Source organism: Schistocerca serialis, chromosome 1 (assembly GCF_023864345.2).
Source record: "Schistocerca serialis cubense isolate TAMUIC-IGC-003099 chromosome 1, iqSchSeri2.2, whole genome shotgun sequence".
NCBI classification, from domain to species: domain Eukaryota; kingdom Metazoa; phylum Arthropoda; class Insecta; order Orthoptera; family Acrididae; genus Schistocerca; species Schistocerca serialis.
Window position 1 is genome coordinate 561,383,511 of NC_064638.1, and position 24,534 is coordinate 561,408,044.

Below are 24,534 nucleotides of genomic sequence, written 5' to 3' on the forward strand. Positions count from 1 at the left end.
TACAGGGAGCAAAATTTAGCATACAAAGCTGACACCTCTGGCAGCAATGATGACTCTAACCCAGTTGGGCCTAAAGTTGAACTGAGCTTGGATGACAGATAAATGTCCATTTTCTATTTTGCTTCAACTCTGTGCAAGATGTGATTAATTGTAGTGGCTGACAATTAGTGGCATGCCAGTCCTTCAGCAACATGTGCCCTCACATGGAATCACCGTGACATATGAGGTGGAATCCAAAATTTTTGGGACTGGCTGCCATCTGGAAAGTAGGAGTAGTTGATCTTTGCACCACTAGCTGGCGAGAGCTGCATATCTGATGAGTCAGTGTGCGGAGAGGCATTCAGCTGGGAGGACGTGTTACGTGTCCACAGTGATTTCCGTAATACACTGTGTTTGGTGTGTGGCGATTTTACAATGAATCCACGAACAGAACAGCACATGTGTATCAAATTCACCGGTGAAAAGAGCTGGATTTATGGTTATGACCCAGAGACAAAACAACAACCATCCCAGTGGAAGAGCCCAGGCTCTCCAAGACCCAAAAAAGCAAGACAGGTTAAGAGCAAAGTGAAGAACAATTTAGGCTACCTGCTAGAGATAGTACCACCAAACTTCTTTTTCATTTGGTTTCCTAAACCAAACAAGAGAGAGATGCAAAAATTAGACATGGGAAAGTAGAAAGGATTGAGCCTGAATCAAAAGCTAAGCAGTCTCCAACACCGTCATTTATACTTTGAGAAAAACTGACATTAGTTCTACCTGTTAGGCCACTTGAATTTATGTATCTGATTGACTAACATCAATGCTAATTAACTCATAAATGGTCAAATGTATTGAATTTTTTTTCTCAAAACAAATATTTCCCAGCAGAACATGTCCTACAACACCCTTATGAGCTTTTCAGACTGTTTCTGACTACCATGTATAAGCAGTGCATGCAAACAGTCACCGAAATGACTGAACATCAAGTACATAACACAATACCAGTCCAAAATAAAAAAAACCTCATTGGTTCAAAATACTTAACACAATCACTGCTTGATTAAAAAACCTGATAATCCACCCTCACATGTTGGTCATATATACACCATACAACAGTTTTCACAGAAATGTTAAATGTAAACTTAGTAGTATGACTGTCAAAAGATAAATCATCAACATAGTAGAGATAGAAAACAAAATGCCAAAATCAACTTTAAACACTACTCACACTAGCTGCAGTTTCTCAAAATCTTATAGAGGTATTGCATGAGTGCTAGCATTTCCCATAACCTTTTGACATAGGTGTTGCTCATTTACTCACTCGACTGGGACTGACTGTTTTGGGCATAATCATTTGAAGACTGACTAGGTTAGATTTACCCATTCAGGATGGACTGCAAGTATTAACAGTAATTTTGTTTATGAAATATCTGGTGATCTAGGAAATCAGAAAAGTTCATGAAATCATTTTATGCATCACTACATTTACAGGTACATGTGTCATATTGAAAACTACAGTAAACTATGCAAAATTATTAATTAATGACTTAATCATTTAGTGAAGCATGTTATCTGGTGCATAAAAACTAGGTCAACTGAAGTATAATGGTAAAGGTCAGAATCAAACAAACATGTGTGCAAAATCTGCAATGAAACATGTAGCTACTCCTGAATTTTAATGTTAATTGTCTTGTAACTTGTGTTATTTTAGGTTTTTCTGGTATAGGAAAAATTTTAATATTTCTTTGATATTCAGTCACATGGAGTCACCCAGGAGGGATGATATTTTGGCAGGCTGACTTCTTGACATCTTCAGAAGTTCCTGACGACTGTTTATTCTTTGCTGAGTGCTGCCTTTCTGTACTCTCCCTGCCCCATCCGCCACGGCCTACAGTTGGCCAGTTTTGAGTGTGGACCTGGTGTGGTGGTGGGGGAAGCATGACATCAGAGCTCAGTCAGGGTATTTAGTTGCACTGCAGCTGGCGCCAGTCACAGCTCTCTACCAGAAAGGTGACAATAAATGCTTGTCTTCTTCAAGTGCCACAATGGGAGCAGGTTTCCACATAGACCACACTCAAGCCAGTGTCCTAGGCCTTGTTTAATTGAAAGCCACTGTCTTTATTTATTAACCTGTCATGTAGTCCATTTTCTGCAACCTGTATTAGAATACAATCCCAGAATGTTGTATTGTTACAACAACTTGATGCCATTGTAATTTGTGACATTACCATGTTGTAATTCATGGCATTACCATGGGAGATGTAGTGCTCTGCCATAGTGGGCTTTGTCAGCTGTTCATTGTCTGTGTGGTATCTATGCTCAGTGCATCTCTCCTGCACTATATGGATTGTCTGGCCTACATACATTTTCCTGCAGTGGTAAGGATGCAGCAGTGCCTGGAGTCCTAGGTCATCTTTGACTGGTCCCAACAAGGCCTTCATCTTCGCTGGTGGGCAGTACATGCTCTTGATGTAATGTTTCTGGGCCACTCTTCCAATTTTTGCTGATGTGTTTCTGATATAAGGGATAACCACCAATGCAACAGGATTCTCTTCATCCTGAGCAGGCTGTGGTCTTGGCTTCTTCAGTCTTAAGGTGAGTTGTATCTGGTGGTTGCTGTATTCATTTGTATAAAACATGGCCTGCAGGTGCTACAGTTCGACTGCCAGACCGTCATGGTCCAAGATTTTGCCTGCTCTGTGGACTAGTATGCTTAGGACATTTTCTCTTTTTAAATGGGCTTGACAGCTGAAGATGTAGAAGTACAAATCTGCATGTATTGATTCACGGTAGACACTGTGTCCTAGAGCACCATCTGGTCTTCACTTGAGAAGCACATCCGGAAATGGAAGTTGGTTGTTTTCTTCTATCTCCATCATGAATTTGATAATCTGGTGCTCCAAATTCAGATGTTGCAGGAAGTCTTGAAGGCAATGTCATCTGTGTGCACTGAAATGCTAGCCATTTGCATATCCATTTGTGTAGTACATTTTATGCCAATTTGACGTTTGTTGTAAGCTACTTTCATGGTGTTGCAATTTTAAATGCCAGCAATGCATATATAAATGGCATAAAAACTAACTTTATGTCAGGTGCAAGTGCAGCTCTTAGTTAAAGGCTCTGAGAAGGAGTTCCTCAAAAGATATATTAAAAATTTTTTCTCAGTAATGGGTTACAAAATTTAAACTATTACGAATCCTCCTGAATATTTCTCATGTGGATTTAAATAATGACAGTCAATGTTTTTGGAACTGTTGATACTGAATGATACTTTTTGAACACGCAGTAGCTAGTCTTAAGGTTATGCCCTGTGATGCTGGTTGGCTCCATGCAGCAAAGGCTTTGGGGGGCTGTTCAGCCTACAAGTGTCCTACCAGCCTCCACAAGATTTTTACATGCTGCTGCTTACAACAGAGGGAAATCAATAGAGTGGCTGACCTCCGCTATCAAATCCCTGTCTCTGTATATCTCTGTTATGCTTTGAAGAGTCATTAATTAACATTTAACATTACATTCTTAAGCAGCAACTGTGCAGACGTAATGTTATTACATTTTACATTATGATCATGATGTGCTCCCAATATGCTTAGTCATAATTAAAATTGACAATCATAAAAACAGCTGTTTGGCTTTGTCAGACATAAAATAATACACATATTAGATGTGGCATATATGACAAGTAATGGATAAACACGCAACCCTTGCATACAAGTTTGGTACTGCAAACATAGAAAATATTAAGCATGCAGTGAAGTTAATGTACACTACATTAAAGATCTCTCCAAAATCTGTAATTTTTAGCATGAGTTCCTGAGATAAAATGTGGGGTAATGTTACAATGGCAGCTTAATATCCTACCTATAGATCTTATCTTGGAGTTAGCATTTGGTGTTATTTAGTAAGTGATTATCAAATGGAAGTGTGCTGCAGTCTATAAACTTCTTAGAGAGCCCTGACACCATAACTCCAATTGGTTAATGTCACAACTTTTCACAGTAAGGAAACCACGAGCTATGCCTCATCAGTAGCAGCCACCCACAACAATGCTTATTCAAATAAATATGAAATTACAGTTAATGTACAGTCTGTAACAAAGATAAAATGTCATTTGCACATGGGTGAGAAACACTAGTGACTTCACATACATGAAGAAGGAGAAAGTTAGTTCCGGTGTGTCACAGTAATACACCATCATTTTTAATGATTGAAAGATGTTTCTCCTATGACCATGGCTGATGAATAATACTCTCTGATGGACAATATATACATAAGAAAATCAAGGCCTGAAAAATCATAATAAAAGCTGTCATTTTAATTTTGTCTTGATGCTTGCAAGGTTTACAAGCATCATAATCAGGTCATCCTTAATTACAGAGAGGAGCACTTAATTGTAATATTAGTGTGTACTGCTTATTGGCCTGTGTTGTAATGTTATGTACAAGAGTGCTAATGATTGCAGTAGAAGAAACATGGAGATACTTCCACTATTAACACAGTATTACTTTGACGAACGATGGGTGTTTCAGTGCTGAATACAGTCTTTTTGAATACTTGTATCAGGATGACAGTCATTGTTATAGTGACAGTGTCTAATCTAAAGATGTAGAAGCTCTTAACAAAAGAAAGAAGGAAGTTTTTTGTTGCTGAAAAATTTCTTTGACATGCCATACTTCAATTTGGTATGCATGTCGTATATACAACTTGTTGTCTATGATCCAGACTATTGTGAATACAGATTTAGGAAACATCACAACATTAAAACTGATTATAATTTGTAGAACATGAAAAACTGATGTGGAATATTTTCAAAGTCATTTAGTGACAAACAATAAAGTTCTTCATATATTTGTTATTTGATAACAGAACTAACTTTTATCATATATCATAACCAATATTTCTTGTGTAATTTGAAATATTTATCTTATATTTGTTTTCTTTAACAGGCACCGTTTATCTGGCATGGATATGACATTATCAGATTATGATGGCAGAACAGCTCTACATCTTGCATGTGCAGAGGGCCACCTAGATTGTGTGGTTTTCCTGTTGGAGCATTGTGGAGTGCCACATGATCCAAAAGACAGGCAAGTTTGTCCATTATCATTTTCATGGTGTCAACTTTTCAGTGCATTGCAGACATCATGTTCCTAAATTTCCTCTAATGTTACCTACCTATCTTCCTCTAGATCATTGCCTCAATATTTTCTTGCCTCTTCAAACCCAGCAGAGAACTTCTCTGGCCCACCAACCATCCACGCACCTGACTACATGTCCCTATTCACCTTTGTTTTCTGTTCATTGTAGTCATAATTACATCTTCCATGCAACTCAGTTTTATGATTTGTTTGTTCATTTTTCTCTTACAGCTAGTCATCTCCAGTATGCATCTTGCTGTTACGTACCAAACAGCCCTCAATCTAATAGTTTTTGCATTATTGTATAAACAGTCAATATTTCACTGTCATCAGTCAAGATTGATACACACTGATTATAAAACTTCCTTTTTAATCACATCAGAAGTTTGGTTTTGAAAACTGTATTTAGTCTGCCAAAACAACTTCAGACCATTTTTGCTCTTCATTTTATTTCTTTCTCCGTCCATCCAGTCACTGTCTTCAACTAATACAAATACAAAACTGTTCAACTGGTTCTATGACTTCATTGTTAATTTGAACTTACTTTTAATATGTTTTAATATAGTATTTTAGTCATATTATAACTGATTTTCAGGTAAAATTCCAAACTTGCTCTGTTAACTTCTTTTGTTAGGTTTGAAGGTTATCTCTACCAGAGATAATTAGGACAATTTTATTTATTACTTTATGGGAAACGGGAATATGGATAACTGTATACATAACAAACTGTTCCCATAAATGTCTATACATACATATACAGGGTTATTACAAATGATTGAAGCGATTTCACAGCTCTACAATAACTTTATTATTTGAGATATTTTCACAATGCTTTGCACACACATACCAAAACTCAAAAAGTTTTTTTAGGCATTCACAAATGTTCGATATGTGCCCCTTTAGTGATTCGGCAGACATCAAGCTGATAATCAAGTTCCTCCCACACTTGGCGCAGCATGTCCCCATCAATGAGTTCGAAAGCATTGTTGATGCGAGCTCGCAGTTCTGGCACTTTCTTGTTAGAGGAGGTTTAAACACTGAATCTTTCACATCACTATGCGTGAAACGTGCCCGCACGCGTTCAACCGTTTCTTCGCTCACTGCAGGCCGACCCGTTGATTTCCCCTTACAGAGGCATCCAGAAGCTTTAAACTGCGCATACCATCGCCGAATGCAGTTAGCAGTTGGTGGATCTTTGTTGAACTTCGTCCTGAAGTGTTGTTGCACTGTTATGACTGACTGATGTGAGTGCATTTCAAGCACGACATACGATTTCTCGGCTCCTGTCGCCATTTTGTCTCACTGTGCTCTCGAGCGCTCTGACGGCAGAAACCTGAAGTGCGGCTTCAGCCGAACAAAACTTTATAAGTTTTTCTACGTATCTGTAGCGTGTCGTGACCATATGTCAATGAATGGAGCTACAGTGAATTTATGAAATCGCTTCAATCATTTGTAGTAGCCCTGTATTTCAGCACAAAGGAAGATACACATGTACACTGTACAAGGTACAAAGGCTGACTGGAACATTAACATGGTGGCTCATCAGAGCAGTTAGAGTTCAAAGATCATGCATAACACCCCCCCCACCCCACCCCACCCCCCACCCCGCAGTACGGAGTACGGCCTGGGAGGTCGCGTGGGCGTCGGCATCAGGATGAGTAATGCAAGGTGGCAGGCGCACGGCTGAAAGCTCCATCTCTGTCAGGGTGGCATGTGAAGATGCGGTGACAGGCATCAGCTAGCCCAGGAGTAGAGGTGTGGGGAGGGGTGCGGCGTACGAGTGTGCCTGCCCCTAATGCAGATCAAGCCGTCTGTGGAGATGAACACATGAACTCTTGATGGATCACACTCTTGGGGGAGAGACAGGTTACACACTATCTTGACATCTAGTTCCTCGTTGAGTGTTGAGTCTGCAGTGTATGTACGGAGCACGAGCACACGGTCGTCAAAAGCAACAATCGACACGTCGTCGACATGGTTAGATGGTACACTGCAGCACAAGTTGAAAGTCGGGCAGCAAGTCTCTCCAGTAGATGAAACATCATCAAAACCTGCGCATCGGGTTGACGATGACATGCTTGGGAAACCCACGAACTGTGGTGACGAATCATCAGAAGGAGAAGACCCTAACATGGGATGAGCTAACTCATTATCGAGCTTCGTAATGGAAAATTCATCCAGATGGTCCAATTGGGATGGCAGAGGTTGCATCAGAGTCCACGAAAGGAGGCTTGAGCCTCTGTTGCGGAACGGTCTGCAGACAATCTTTAACCATAATGTTGAATGTCGTCTTGCCCCTCCGGAGTACTTCAAAGGGGCTGAGGTACGAGGATTGCAGGGGTTGTCTAACGGAATCATCCCTGAGCATAGCGTGGGAGCAAGTGTTGAGTGAGGTTGGCACGTAAGTATCCGGCGAGGAATGACTGACAGGCGGGTGTAGCCGTGCGTGTCTAAAGTGGGTACGTATTCTACTAATAAAGTCTGGGGAGGTGGGGACATCCTCGGGTGCTTGAGGCAGGATAAGTTCCCCATGTAGAACTGGGTTCTCACCAAAAACGAATTCGGAGATGGTTCCCAGTAAGTCAGGTTTAAAGGTCGAACAGAGACTGAGTAATACCCAAGGAAGTGCCTCAGACCAGAGGCACTCATGGCACCTGAGTGCTGTTTTAAGGGTGTGGTGTCATCGTCCCACTAAACCGTTGCTTTGCAGTTGGTAGGCTGTTGTATGAATTTTTTTAATACCACAAAGGTAACATAGAATTGTGAAAAGTGCAGACTCGAACTGTCGACCCTGATCAGTGGTGATGGTGGACGGGCAACCGAACCTAGCGATCCATGATGAGATGAAACCCTTGGCCACAGTTCAGATTCTGCTATGATGTTGGGTAAAGGAACAGCTTCCACCCAATGAGACATGCGGTCGATTGTGGAGAGGATAAGAGGATATATCTGTGGCCCTCTGACGGTGGGAGAGGGCTGATAAGGTCTATATGTACATGACAAAAATGTCCTTGTGGAATGTCAAACTTGCAGGCAGGGGGGGGGGGGGGGGGGATGTGTGGTGTCCAATTTTGTTGGATTGGCAGGAAATGCAGCTGCGTGCCCAGGTTTGACAGTCCTGCTTAACATTTTTCCATACAAAACACTCGGTGATGAGGCATGTGGTGGCGTGGACGCCAAGGTAGCCGAGGTTTTGCAAGGTATTGAAGGCTTGTTGGCACAACGTGGGAGGGGAGGGAGCAATGGCCGCAGAGTGCCGGTAGAAGCAATGGCCGCAGAGTGCCGGTAGAAGAGTTGCACCCTACTTCATCCAAAATGCGAGGGAACTTGGCTTTAGTAAACACAAGCTATGTCTGGGGATCTGTGAGGAGAGCTTGAGATTGCTCGTCAGAGGCCTGGAGAGCAGCAGGGTCGGATAAATCAATGATGTGTGAGACAGTATTGATCTGCAAAAAGAAATCAGCAGGGATGTTTTCTGTGCCTTTGATGTAGCGTACGTCCATAGTAAACTGAGAGACCAGGTCGAAGTGGGGGAAACACCGAGGGATTGGGTCCTCGGGAGGGTTGCAGAAGGCGTCCACCAATGGTTTGCGGTCAGTAAGGCTGAAGGAAGAACGGCCCTCGCTGTCAGGGCGAAAGTGATGGCTTCATAGACCGCCAGAAGTTCTCTGTCAAAAGCAGAATATTTCTTCTGTGCTGTAGACAGTTTTTTAGAGAAGAAATGAAGGTGTGGAATCACGTCGCCTTTGCATGGCTGTAATACTGCCTCGACCGCAATGTCGCTGGTGTTCGTAGTGATGAACAACTCGGCAGACGGATCGGGTTGATAGTGTTAACACTATCTTTAGAGCCCTCAAGGCCTATAGCATAGGTTCAGTCCAAAGGACTGGCTTAAGGCCCAAAGTCTGTTTGCCGAACAGTGAGTCTGTCAGCGAAGCCTGCACAGCGGTGGCAGAAGGTAGATGTCAGTGGTAGTAATTTATAGTACCCAGGAAACACCGGAGTTCTTTGTACATAGCCAGGGGTGTCAATGATGTGATAGCCTGCACGCAGGATTAGGGAGGCTGTATTCCATCTTCGGAGAGGGTGTAACTCAAAAATGTCACAGAAGACTGGCGCAATTGGAATTTATCTTTGTTGACCTCAACACTGTTGGAGTTCAAGGTCTGGAGGACCTGGGATAAATGATCTTCGTGGCCCTCAGTCGACTTGCTGAAAATGAGGATGTCATCCAGGTATGCAAAGCAGAACTCGAACTGTCATAAGATCGAGTCAATGAAATGTTGCCACGTTTGTGCCGCATCCTTTAAGCCGAATGGCATGAAGTTGTATTGGAACAAACTAAGTGACATGATGATAGCAGTCTTTGGAAAGTCTTCTGTCGCTACAGGAATCTAGTGATAGGCATGTTTACAGTCAATCACACTGAATATTGCGGTGCACAATAACATATGGGTGAAATTGTTTATGTTTGGCACTGGGTAATTGTCCATGATGGTAGGAGCATTTAAGCATCTGTAATCACCACACTTTCGAAAAGAACCATCGTGTTTGGTGACGAGGTGAATCAGTGAAGACCAATTGCTGTCTGATGGTGTAGAATCCCTGCCTCCAAAAGTTCATTAACTTGCTGCCGGGCCACACACAACTTAATGGGGTTGAGGCGTCTAACCTTGTGCCTAATAGGAGGGCTGGCAGTGGTAATTATCTTGTGTGTCATTCCGTCAGTGATGAAAGAGATTGAGAACTGCACACGATGCTGAGTAATGTCCTGACATGAAGTTTCGGGATGAGTGGGGTGCAATGAGCCATAGCCATTAGCACGAGTGGGAAAAGCAGCACAAAAGTCACATGCCTATTACATGAGTGCAGCATGCTCTTGTTTGGAGAGGTCAGCTGCACGCACAGCATGGAGCGGATCGGGGTGCACAGCGACTGTCTGTTGTTAGCTTTGCCTTGAGTAACCAGCACGGGCGAGAGAGGCGTTGGCATTGCGCAGGGAACAGTGATGGCCGCCGAATCATGTGGTTGGCGCACAAGAGAGGGGGAATGTTTACCAACACGCGGGGCGGCTGCCTGCGAGGTGGATGTGTCGCATCGCGCATGCGACTGTCATTAGAAGAACTGTTTGAAACACATGGCACAACACGTAACGGGTGTGTGGTGAGTGCAGAGATCACTGAACGTAAATCGTCACACGCAGTGAATGTTTTTGAACTAATCTGATGAGTGTCTGTGCTGGTGTCTGCTGATGAAGGTCAATCAGGTGAAGGAAGTGTGGATTGCAGTTGCAGCAGCAAGGTACGAGCTGCGGTGAGCTCGTCGAAACTGTGAGCAATGCGTCACTTCAACTCATCATTTTGCTGACAGAGTTGCGGCGCCGCATCATACTCTGACAGTAGATTAGTGACGCAGGTCACAATTTTGTCTTCGAGGGTGGGGCACTCGCATATCAAATCACATGTCGTGATGGAAACAGAATGACGAGCATAAGTGCCTGAGTACGGTATCTGAGTGTCAGAACGGTGGTGTAGCACTGAATCTTGGACTATGTTCGGGGAGAGTTTGTAATGGGACAAAAAATCCAGACCGAGAATTGGTTTGTTAATGTCAGTGATGTAAAAAGCCCACGGGAAATGTAGAGAAGGAGATAGATGCACCATAACTTTAGCAGAGCCGACAGTTTGTAATGTTGATTCGTTGACAGCACATAGAAGCAACTTCATTGGTGAAAAAATGGGAGGAAGCAATGATGTAGGTGTGATGGACATGTCAGCACCTGTGTCGACTAAGAAAACAAGCCGTGTTGAAATGTCGGTCACGTATAAATGAACGATCAGCCAAGAGGATGAGTGGACGGAGTGCAATGTTTGAGGAAGTCTGTGAAGTTCCCAGTATGACTCGGCATCTTTTAGATCCTGCAGTCGGCGTTTGGGTGCTGGCAAGGTAATCCACACTTCTTGGCCTCATCCCCAAAAATCTTGTGGTACCAACAGTATGGATGAGCTGGATGTGACAGTGGTGGTGATTGTGACAGCAGAGGAGGTTTGTCCTTGTTGATCCATTCCGGAATGTAAACTGGGACATATGGTGCGTGTGCAATTCTTGAGTGTTTGGAAAGAGGAGAGAGCAAATGAGTACTGCCCAGTAGTGTAGATGGCGTGGAGACGGAACGAGCCCTACCTCTGCCCGCAGACAGCCTGTAAACAGGCGGTGTAGTGCCAACCAGTGGTGAGAGGTGTGCTGGTTGTTTTTGTCGCAGTAGTGCATACAGCTGATATGTGATTTGAAGGCGAGACCTTATAGACTTGAAGGAGTGTGATAGCAGGTGTATCTGCAGGTTGGTAGGTAACTTGGCAGACCATACCACCCACTAGGTAACGTCCGGCATTATGTTTTCACTCACAAGTAGCTGAAGGCGGCGCCAGAGTTGTGACAGAGTGCAGTCTCCCAGGTGTTCCTCGTACAGGATCTAGATTATTAATTCCTGTGGTGAGCAGGCGTGTTGGTCCAATATTGTCTTCTTGACGAACTCGTATTTTGGTGGTGGCAGTAACCCAGCACTACTGGTGTGGCCATGCTACTAGCAAACATATCCTGAACAACAGCCAGTTGCAATGTCCTTGATGAGTCACAGAAGCACGACGCAGCAGGCACGGTTGGTACCATGGGAACGAATGGGTGAGCGGCACGTGAAGTAGGCCTGTAAACTGGACCAGAAGTTAACGGCGCAGTACTTAAATTATCCACCTCAGAAATGATGCAGAAGGCCGACGTGGCAGGCGCAGATGGTACTGAGGAAGGAGCAAGCGGACGTATGGTCGGAATCGAGGTCTCCCATGAGTGAGGGGGGGGATGGCAGGGGGGAGAGGGGGGGGTTAGTACTTGGTGTGGCAACAGCGAGAGTATTCTGTGCACATCGGAGACACACCCTGTGTGGTAGGACCATAAATCACTGGTGAAACCTGCTGGCGGTCACATTGTCATGGTACAACGTTCCTGGATGGCGAAGTGCCATCGGGTGTGCTCGAACCCACATGGCCGAAAAACTGGGTGACAGATCTGGTGGTTGAGCCTGGCAAATTTGATGTATAAAAATGCCCGTTATTAAATTGTGAGGAAGGTAAAACTGGCATAGCTTGATAGCAGTTGACCGCATGTACGTTTTCCATGAATGGCGGCGTTGCACGTGGCACTACCGTAACCACGTTGTGGTGTGTAGAGGATCAAAGCACATGTGCGTATTTGGATTCCTTTGAACACAACATGAGAGATCGATAGTTACACAATTCTGGAAATCGTCCACTTCTGCAAAGTTTGAGGTTAACTTCGTTGGAGACCTCAAATCACTGTCCATTACTTCGGGGTCACCAATATGGGAAACGGGAATATGGATAACAGTATACACAACAAACTGTTCCCATAAATGTCTATATATACATATATTTCAGCACAAAGAAAGATACACGTGTACACTGCACAAGGTACAAAGGCTGACTGGAACATGAACATGCGGCTCGTCAGAGCAGTTAGAGTTCAAAGATCATGCTTTACGTGGTCGATGTGACCTATGGACGCCACAACTTCATTACTAGGTCTGCATCATTTACCAGTCATGACTGGACAGACTGCATCAGCGTTACATATGTAAGATTTGGTTACAATTTTACACAAAATACAGAAACGTATTAACAATAAGGGCAGATATAACATATTAAGACAATATTATTTTGTCCATTCACTTTGGTCAATATTGAAAAATTCCCCAACAGAATATAATGGGTGTTCTTTCAAGTCCTGTGCAATTGTCCTTTTGAACAGTCCTAGTGGCAGAGACGGCACTTCTCGGTCCAGTGTATTGAACATTTTTAGGGCTACCATTGGAAAACTGTCTTGCGTTCCAGTCAGTCGACAACTTGGTACTTCAATGTTCCTCTTGTTGTGGGTGTCCTGATTATGAATGTATTTCCTCATGCTGAAATCACCTTGGTTTTCCTTTACACTGCTGAGGCATAGAAATACATTTTGGCTGAATACTGTCATTATTCCTAACCTGGTAAATATAGGTTTTGCAGTGCTCCTGTTTTTTACTTGATGTAATAATCCTGAGAGCTTTTTTTGGACATTAACGCCTCCTTACAACCTGCAGTGTGTCGCCATAACAGCAGACCATAATTAATATGTCTATGAAAGAGTGCATAATAAACTCTTAATAGGTACTGGTCAGGTAATACACCTTTTAGTCTTTTTAGCAGGTATATAACACGAGAGAGCTTGTGTGATTGTTCATTGTCAGTTTGCCGTCTGTCATAAAGCCTAGTAGTTTGACAGCCCCCATGTTATCCTGGCAGCTGACATTGCTGAGACTGCATATCATGTGTTGTGTTTTTTCCTGATTCATTTTTATTTTATTTTCGATGAACCACTCTTTAATGCTTTCAAAGAGCACATATGCTGCCAACAGAGCTTGTTCAGCCATTTTCCCTTTGGCAAAGAGTGTGGTATCATCAGCAAACTGTAGAATGTCGTAGGTACAACTTACATTATTGACATATATAAGAAACAGGATAGGTCCCATGACGGATCCCTGAGGTACACCATGCTCCAATTTTTGCTCTTGGGAGGTTGCTCCATGCACTGATACTATTTGTCTTCAGTGCTTCCTGTGCTCCCCGTTTCTGCATCTTCAATACCATAAAACTTGAGCTTATTAATCAGTATCTTGTGTGAGATGCAATCAAATGCCTTCTCAGGTCACAGAATGTCAATGTCACACTCTCTCTATCTTCAAACCCCTCCCTTATCTTTGTGATTAAGTCCAGTACTGCTGTAATTGTTGACTCTCCCTTGCAAAAACCATACTGTGTGTCCTGGAAGAGTTTAATGTTTTCGAAGTAATTTTATATCTTTAGCAAGAATGAGTATTATTGAAATAGGTCTGAAGCTGGGCACTTTGCATGAGCCGCATTTTTTGTAGACTGGTACTGTCCGTGCCACCTTCAGGAAATCTGGGAAGATACCAAAGATAAACAGTTGTTAATTACTGTGGCTAGTGGCTGAGCAAGCTCTGGTATTATTTTCTTCAGTACTGTGTAGGGCACACCATAGATATCTGGACACTCTGAACACTTATAGAACCTCTCTATTTTTGCAAGGTCCTCAGGGTGTATTTCCTCCCAGTTTTTGAATGTGCAGCTTACACTTTTTATATTGCTTGTGGGATCTAAGCCTGAAACTGGAATTTCATTTAAAGTAATATCCACTACCTAACAATGTACTGGTTGAAGACATCAGGACTACCAGAATTTAAGATGGAAGTAGGCTTCTTCCTGTGCTCATTTACCATATTCCATGCTGCTTTACATGGATTATGGGCCTCTTTAATGAACTTGTCATTGTGTTTCTTTTTTGCATCCTCCACTGCCTTTCTGTAGATGTTTTTGGCTCTTAAATAGTTACAGTGAAGCAAGTCTTTAGTTGGAAGATCTATGGCTGTTTTCATGTGGTCTCTGAATATTTTGGTGATGCATTGTAATTTCTTTAGCCCAGATGTATACCATATCTTCCCTTTAATGGTTTTTTCCCTTCCTTGTGACTTGCTCGCAGGGTTCTTCTTACGGATTTCTGGGAAAATTTCATCAAATTTTGTTCTTAAGGTTTGGAACAGACATTCAAATGAGTCATTGGACCCTGATTCTGCAAATTTCTGTTGCCAGTTTACACTAGACAGTGCTCCTTTAAGGTCATTAAATCTTTCTTCTTTGATAACCCTTTTACTGAATGTGTAACTTGAGTGCCATGTGATTGGTTGCAATTTACTTTTTTCTCTCCATACTAAGCTCCTGTGGTCTGCAATCATTGGTTCAGTTATACTGATATTATATTCCCAAGTACTGAGGTTGTGACAACTGTGTCTAGACATGCAACACCTCTTGTTGGGAGTTGCTTTGCTACAAACAACCCATAGCTGTTCATTAAATTCATGAGAACCCCTCTTTAGTACTTCCACTCCCTATGTGTATGTTGAAGTCACCACACAATTTGAGTTTAGATTTAAGGCATGTAAGGTAAGATAAACAGTTATCCATGAGTTCAATAAAGTTTTCAAAGTTACTATCAGGTGAATGATATACAGAGATAACAGTGAGCTCTATGTTTGGTAACATTAATGCAGCTAGTTCAAGATCCACATCTGTACAAAAGTTTTTTAAATCAATTTCCTTTACACTAAGATTTTTGTTTCCATATATGGACACACCACCATGAGTTGCAGTAGTTCTATACCATGCATTTGCCATATCCAAATACTCAACAGATTTGTAATAGTCACCCTCTGCTTCAGTCAACCAGTGCTCACAGATACATAAAACATCTGGTTTCACTTCTACAAAGAACGATAAAAGGTCCACTTTGGTTCTTAAGCACTGTAAGTTTGCACTTGCTATAACTAAATAATATTACTGTTATCACCAATGTTCCTTTTTATCTGATAGTCCATGGTCCCGATTTTTGATTTCAGGTTTATTTTACTGGGGCATTGGTTGATCTCTGGGATAAAAAACGCCTTATTACAACATTCTTGGGCCATATGGCAGTGTCCATTAGCTTATCTTTTAGATGGAAGTCTACAACAATTTTGAAGCTGTTGTTCACACCCTTAGTTTCTAGTTTCTCTACTTGAAAGTTGTTGTAACCTGGACAGATTTTCTCCAGAAATCTCATTACATTTTGAGTTGTTGTGCCATTTTTCACTTTTCCTAAATGAAATCATGCCCTTTTCTCTCCAAATAGCACTCCTTGCTCGTCACCTGTGCCTATTATCAGATTTTTGCTGTCCCTGACACTTGTACTTCTGACTGAACCTATGGAAGATGATTGGTGTGTAGGTCTTCCTTTTTCTACATGTTTCTTAAGTGCCATATTATATAGTATTTTTGGGTTTTCATGTACATTCTGAGTCATTTCATGGATGTTGTTGGTTTGTTGTTCTGCTGTAGCAGACTAGAATTGCTTATCTATCAGTTCTTTTCCTGTAATGAACCTCACCAGTCTGTATTTGTATTAGGTGTCACAATGCTATTTTCTTGTTTAGCTTTCATTTTGTCAGGGGAAGTATTGTTCACACATCGATGTTGCGTTGCTCCATGGATTCTTGACTGTATATTATCACTATTCATGTGTTTTGACCCTCCTAGAGTTACAGCAGTGTTGATTACTTGTCCATCCTCGGTTTGTTTTCGAATACATGTGGAAGGTTGTATTGTACGCTTATTTGACTTGAATATTTGAATCAGAGCTTTGTGTTACAAACTCAATAATCAGTTCTTGATTTGCATGTGAGCATTTAGTGTGGGCCATCTTTAGCAGTAGATACAATGTTTTTCTGCACATTTCGACCTCTTTCTTTACTTTTTTTTTTTTAATGATGACCGTATCAGGCATGACACTAGGTTTTCTAATCTAGAATATGTGATCATCAAAATGAAGATGGTTCATATATGTTCCATTAATATAGATTCCTTCTTTATTTTTCCAGTGTAAGGATTTGAATACTTCCTCTGGAATTGACGAGAATAGTTTCTGTTGCGATGTGGTTTGAACATTATAGGCAAAATGCAAATTACAGAACAACTGTATTCATAACTCACTGTACAGAAAATAACACGCAACTAGGAACCACAGACTTGGAAACATATGCATTGCAACATCTTTGGCACCAAAGATGTTACATGTCACTAAAATTTGGATCTCAACATGCCCCCTAATTTTTACAGACAACTGTAAATTAAAAACTGAGGCTTACATTCTTGGTTCCAGGACTGAAGTCCTTCAACATATTTCTCATGCTTTAGTGTAGAAAGAGCCATCATTAGTACCATCATATATTCTGATGGCTGATACTCTTGTCGAGCTTGATATATGAAGTCCCACAGTCAGTTTCCCTTTCATTTGTTGTTCTGACTACAATGTTCCAGAAATAATTTTTCAATTTCACAAGTGACCTGGTTTCATCATATATAGTCTCAAATCGTTCTTGATGATGTGACCATGTAATGCATCATTGATAATTGACCTCTGTTATATTTGCAGTGAAGTTCATACTATGAACTGAAACATCTGGCACAAACTTGAGCAAGTGTGATGCTTGAAGAATTATTGTCTTCATCTCATGATAAGTCATCAACAGAGATGAATATTTGGTCTGTAGTGATTGGAAGGCTGTCTTCTTTAAAGCCATAGAATGATTCATCATCTGACAATGGCTCTGATTCAGTGTGTGTATTAACTTTGAAATCCACTCCAATGGAATTCATGTTGATGCCTCCTTTTTGGCGATGAACTGGTTTGTTTTCATAGATGTCCACATAAGTTTGTTTGGCTAACAAGTGTCATGACCAAGGAACTTCACATCTCTTGACATGTGAATCCTGTGATCTCTCAGTACCTATACTTGATAGGCTTTTGAACAGTTGGAATAGCCTACCAAAATCCCTCCTTTGCCTTTAGGATGAAACTTTCCTTGGTTTGGCAGTTTATCCAGGATGACTGCATTTTGACCAAATGTATGAAGATGATATACGTCAGGTTTTCCCTTTAGTCACCACTCATATGGAGTGCCACCAGAGAGTCCTTTAGCTAAGCAATGATTTCAGATTAGTTAGCTGTGTAGATTGCTTTGGCTTAAAATGATATTGGTAGTCCTGATTCAAGCAGCATGCAATGAGTCCCTTTAACCAGTGAATGGTGTTTTCATTTGGTGACACCATTTTGCTGCAGTTTATGTGGAACCGTTAGACATTACTGTATTCCTGATATTCTGAGGATGGAGTCCATTCTTTCATTGCAGTACTCAACTAGGTTTCTCAATTCAAAAAAATTGCTGACAACTTCTCCTTGATGTTGAAGGAAATAGACTTGAAACCATCTCCTATGGTAATCTATAAACATCTCAAAATATCTTGCACCAACTTGAGATGTTTCATCCGATGGCCCACCCACATCTGAATGGATTAATTCCAGAAGACCATTTGAGTTCCCTGCTCATTTAGTGATGAGAATGGACATGATTTTTCCTTCAAGAAACATAGTTTATCTAGTGAGATCGACATGACTGAATATCACATCTATCACATACTCATTTTTGAGCATCTTCATTGTATCTCATGAGTTCAGGTGGCCTAATTGACAATGCAGATGTACATATCACTTTTTTGTAACTTTTGGCACAGCAGTAATACATACCTTGTCATGATTTTCTTGTAAATAAAACAAGTTACCAACTCTACTTGCAATCCATTTGACTTTACCTTTAGTATCTCATGCAACTGCATTAGTTTTGTCAAATGTCACTGTGTAGTGTTATCCACAACCTTTGCTACTGCAATGAGATTGGCTACAAGTTTTGGCATGTATAAAGTATTTTTCAGGATTATGGGGCTGGCACCACTGGCTGTGTTTGCAATGTGTGTCACCTTTAGCTGTTACTTGTGTAGCACTGTTGTCTGCAAACACTGAATTCTCTTCCGTTTCTGTCACCTGTGTGAACCCTTTTGAATTGTTGCACATGTCTGATGTGCAACCATTGTCTTTGTGCCAAAAAATGTTGGAATCACAAAACTTTTGAGCTAGCCATTCGTAGTGGAACATCAATGAGCTTTGTTGACAATGCTTGCTGCTTGCACACTTAATTTCTTTTTGGGAGAAAAAAAACACTCATCTTCTTTGTGTTGCTTCATTTTACAAAAGTTGCATTTGTACACTGATTTTTCCTTTTTTTATTTTTCTTTGAATTTGTCACTGTATTCACAAAACTTTTTGACTTGTTCATGAAATGTTTACTCAGTTTAATGAACATTGCGACACTCACACTTTTATTGTGTTTCTGAATACTTGCATTGTGCTCTTTCAAGATTTTTACTTTTAGCATTTCGGCATCTGGTGAACTGTCACAGGATTCAGTAGCACATCTAAAATTGTTGTAGCTGTCTGGTAAACTGAAGAGCAATGTTATTGGCAACAGAGCACCAGTTATTGACAATAGAGCACCATTTATGTCAACATACATTGCTTATAACTTGTCCACAGCATCGAAGTATTCAGTAAGATGATGCGTCACATCATTACTAGGTTCCTTTTTGTGAAGTGTGAGGCATTTGAGCAGGGTTGTTTGGTGAGCAGGTCATTTGGATGTATAAACTGATTCTAGTTTAAGTCATACCTGATGTGATGTAGTGCAATTCCTTCCTTACTTCAACACTGTGGGATGGATGGATAAAATCAAGTCTGCTTTTGCTTTTGTGTTTGTCACTAGCCATGCTTTGTAAGCAGCTTCCACAGCAGAGAGCATTTCACTCTCACCAGTAACTGCATGTTGTGGAATGTCTCCAGAGGTGGATCCCCATGTGTCATTTTTGACGAGTAATGCTTTGATTTGTATTTTACATGTGTTGTAATTATCACTTGACTTTTTGTCTAGTCAAACTCTGTGTTCAGCTGTCATGTGTGCCGTATTCATCGTGTTAATCAACTTTTTTATTTCTGCACTTTTCTGGTTGCGAATTTAAGTGTTCCTCTAATCGCAAAATGTCACCTTTTCCCATATGTAGGAAAATATTGGGCTGGTTCCCACATCCTGCTTCAGATACACGATTGGTAAACACTTTAAAAAATGCAATTTACACTAAACACAGACAGATAGTGTATACAGATCATTCCATTGGGGGGAATGGTAGGGGGACTTGCAAGTAGCTTTAAAATGCCCCTGTGAGTGGCAACCTCATTGTATTAATAGCCTATATAAGGGTATGGTGAGTTCTCTGTGGAATGGGAGAAGAACGATACCAGTCATGGGCCCGTTTTGGGTGGATAAAGGGCACTGAAAATGAAGGTAGGATTTCTAGAAAGCAACTTTATAAATGAGTGTTCAAATATGTACACATAACCCATGTGCCCTCCTGTTCTGTGTTCTCTAGTTCTCTTGTCCCCCCTAACCCTTTTTGCTGGCTGATTTTGGTTTGAAGGATAGTGAACTTAGCATAATGATCAGTATACTCTTTATTGATATTTCCAGCCTTATATCCATGCTTCTGCATACTGATGGAGCTAACTCTGATCAGGGATCTGGTATGTTTCAAAGAAGGCATTCTGTTATAGTTTGCCCACAGAGTCCTTTTGAAATCAATATTGGGTGTCTACAGATTATAACAGTTTTATTAAGTTTTTTGATGAAGTGAAGGCCATTTGCCAGTTTCTAAGGAAAGTGCTTGTGTTTCTTTCAGGACTTCTGTATAGAAGAAAAGTAGGTATTTTTAAAATAGTAAGATCTATCACAGATACTTCAAAGACATGCTCTATAGGTAGACTTTCAATGAATAGTTCCATTCTTATCAAACAAATACACATGTTACTTCAATAGCAGTAGTTTTTCTACATAAATATATTGTCAAATTAAAACCATAAAGCACTGTTAGGTTATAGTTTCTTTGGTTGACAAGTGCTCACTGAAGCTCATTATAGATACATGTTTCATTCATTGGACAACAATATTCAAATAATGGAAAATCCAGGATGGAATGTAACAATATTATGAAAAAGAAAGTTGCTACTCACTACATAGTGGAGATGCTGAGTCACAGATAGGCACAGCAAAAAGACTGACACAAATAAAGCTTTCAGACCCTAAGGCCTTTGTCAAAAATAGACGACAGGCACTTACACACACATTCAAGCAAATGCAGCTCTCACACATTGTGTGATGGCCTTACTGGGTGAAATCTTTATTTGTGAAAGTCTTTTTGCTGTGCCTATCTGAAACTCATCATCTTCAGTATATGGGCAGCAATACTTCAATTTCATTTGTCTTATTTGACATGGACTGAAATATTTAATGAATTAGGGTGAAATTTGACTGCTTTGGACTGGCACATTTTACTGGACACTTACCTTCATGCAGGCAAGACTATGACGGAACTATCTTCTTCTGTGGCCACTAAAAATCATGACTTCTTACTTGAACAGAAAGGCTGATATCTCTTTGATGTTTTTGACTCTTGTAAATTTGAATGGATCTTGGTTTTATTTAAGCTCAATTTCAGTTCTATTGTCACTGGCTGATTTTTTGTATCTGGGAGTCCGCCAACACAAACTCAGTTTGAGGCTACTTCCTTGTTTGCAATAGACATATCTGATCCTGTTACTGACGCCACATTTGGAGCTTTGTCCTCAAATTTTGGAGAAGCTGTGAAATTGTTTGGGGACGACAGGTATTGGCTTCATGCAGACTTGATATTTCCCAGATAGCTGCTAGGTTATAATGTTCTGGGCCCCAGCTGGATAATAGTTCTCTTCTTTTAGCAATCTAATTTTCATTTCTGCCGTCATGGTGATGATTTGATACTGCTACTTGTTTTCTGCTATTACTACTAAATTTTAATTTTAAGGAGTTGCTTTCAGTTGTATTGGGAGTGTTGTTTCAGTGCAACTCACAATTTTTAAAATTCTTTTGTGTGATGAAATATGAAGACTATTTTTAACTGGTGAACACTGAATAAAAAAGAACGCTTTTGCAGGTGGGGGAATCTCCCAATTGATGAAGCTGAAACATTTGGTCATGCAGAGATTGTTCAGTATCTAAAAGACTGGGAAGCAAATCATGCAAGTAAAACTCAAGACGAGAAACCAGATGCTGTGGCTGCTCCTCCATTGCCACAGTAAATATGTCCATTCCACACATCACTTCTGTAGAAAGACATAATGGGAAAGTACATTTATCTAAGAAAATGTATTTAACACTTAAGCTATTGACAATACTATTTAAGAACAAATATAGATTATGATATATGTGAATTGTTAAGCAACATTGTTTTAAATGAAGTCTGAAATTTACATGTGTTGTGATTTTCTTCTGCACATTCATATCTGTCAAATATTCTTACAGAATTTCTGTAAGAATAAGAAAGTTTCAGTCCATTGTTGGAAAGCTACACATAGAAAAGTTTAAAAATCTTGGCTTTAGTTTCTGAGTCTATATTAAGCATAACTGGAGCACATCCAAACAGCTTCCTTCCTCTACTGTCTCAAAATTTTGTCTAAAAAAAAAAGATATATGTTTGTTAACATTTGCTGAATGAAAGTTATAGTGCTTATAAAGCACAACTGTTAAAAGGAGTGGTTGCTTCTGTGATATAAAATATAAATTTGGGATTAATGAAGTTTTAAACCGAATTAATAGAATTTGTTTGTAGAGCAGGGGACAGCTGTTAAAATACTCATGCCAGAAGAGGTGCTATTCATTTGATGTGCAGCTTTAATGAAACAGATATAATAATGATTTCATTTTACTTTCTATTTTCATTGAAATATTTGAAACAAATGGCTGTGTTAAGAGAATAACTGACATAACATTAGTATGCTTATGTAATAAGCTAAGTGATATTTTATTTTATTTATTTTTTGTAAGGAACACAATATTTTGACAAATTCCATGGTTAGAATATGCTTACTTTTATCTGGTCAAAGATAGCAATAAGAAGTCAATTTATGTGATACCATTGAACCCTTTAATTTTATAATTGTTACCAGTGCCGAACTGTCAAGATATTTTATAGAAATGTATGTAACTAATTAAAATTTTTAAATCATCAATAATGTTACAGCACAAACTAATGAAGCTGAAAATGATGATTGTGAAAGTGAGAATAAAATATTTATGTGTACTTTATTTATTTATTACAAAAATATCCATCTTATCCAATGATGCTTTTACTATGAAAACAGGTATTTATTTTCACAGTATGCAAAACATAATTATGCTTTGAAAGCTATGAAACTATTTCTATGATCAAAAAATTAGTGAATAACTTCTCTTTTGAGATACAAATGTGTATTTTAAATATCAAACTAATACATTTTTGACAATATAATGTAACTGTATAGATAAAAAATCTACTTATCAGGCAGCAGTCTAGTGGCTAGCATTGCTACCCCTGGATCACGGGGTCCCGGGTTCAATTGCCAGCCGGGTTGGGGATTTTCTCTGCCCAGGAACTGGGTGTTATCTTCATCATTTCATCATCATCCTCATCATTTGTGACAGTGGCTAGATCTGACTGTGAAAAAAATTGGACTGTCAAAAAATTGGGACTTTGTACGGGCGCTGATGACCACGCAGATGAGCGCCCCACAAATCAAACATCATCATCATCATCATCATCATCATCAGGCAGTGGCAGAACACACACATAAAAGGAGGTTATAATTATGCAAGCTTTTGGAGCCAGTGGCTCCTTAATCCAGCAGAAGAGTTGATGGGTAAGGAAGAGGAGTGAAGGAAAAGGACTGTAGAGATCTAGGAAAAGGGGTGGATTTCAGAAAAGTCACCCAGAACTATGGGAGACTTGCCATAGGAGATAAGAAGGAAAGAATGATTCTTGGGGACTGCACCAGACAAGATTTGAAAACCTGAGAGCTTAAAGATGGAAGAGAAGATAATATGCAAAACAGATATCACTGCTAAAGTACCGTGTATGAGTTAATAAGAGTGAAAAGCTATCTGCATTGTATGTAACAACAGAGGTGGGACAGTGAAAAATAGACAGGTAAGAAAATGAAAAATGTAGAAAACTAAAAAAGAGGTAAGAAAGGAGTAGTTACAGTGAAGAGATGCTGAGATGGAAGGAATTAACATAAATTAAGGCCAGGTGGGTCGCTAGAACCAAGAACATGTTGCAGTGCTAGCTCCCATGTGTGAATTTCTGAGAAACTGGTGTCTGGTGCAAGAATCCAGATGGCATGTGTGGTGAAACAGGCACCAAGGTCACTACTGTCATGTTACAGAGCATGCTCCGCAACAGGATATTGTATGTTGGCAGTATACACTCTCTGCCTACACCCGTTCATCCTAGCTGATAATTTGGTGGCATCACGCCAATGTAAAAGGCAGAACAGTTTTTATGTGACATTTGGTAAATGAAGTGTTATTGTACAGGTGGCTCTCCCTTTAATAGCATATGCCTTGCCAGTTAGAGGAATGGTACAGGTGATACGGCAAGTCTCGCAGTGGGGACTGTCACAGGGGTAGGAGTCATAGGATAGAGAGATGGGTGCAGAATGAGCATAGGGTCTGACAAGGAAATAGCAGAGATTAAGAGGGCAACGAAAAGCTATTCTAAGTGTGGTAGGCAAAATCTCAGACAGTATGGATCTCATTTCAGGGCATGATTTTAGGAAGTCATGGCCTTGTCAAAATAGCTTATTAATACATTCCAGACCAGGGTAAAGTTGAGTGACAAGTGGTGTGCTCCGAAGTTGGTTTTTGGAGGGATCAACCACACCAGGATTGGATGTGATGGCCCCAGAAATGTGCCTTTGAACTAGATTGGTGGGATAATTACATCCAGTGAAGGCTGAGTTGAGAATT

At 40.4% G+C, this 24,534-nt stretch overlaps 1 protein-coding gene across 4 annotated transcripts in view; it reads left to right on the forward strand.

Moving 5' to 3' along the window:
* The window catches only part of LOC126475570 (glutaminase kidney isoform, mitochondrial), a 125,491-nt gene extending 102,660 nt beyond the window's left edge, over nucleotides 1-22,831 (forward strand). For all 4 annotated transcript variants that reach the window (XM_050103476.1, XM_050103478.1, XM_050103479.1 and 1 more), the window contains 2 exons: nucleotides 4,926-5,066; nucleotides 21,686-22,831. In XM_050103476.1, coding sequence (XP_049959433.1) covers nucleotides 4,926-5,066; nucleotides 21,686-21,830 — 286 coding nt within the window. In that variant the 3' untranslated portion in view covers nucleotides 21,831-22,831. The remainder of the gene's footprint in view (nucleotides 1-4,925; nucleotides 5,067-21,685) is intronic.
* Nucleotides 22,832-24,534: the final 1,703 nt, after the last annotated feature.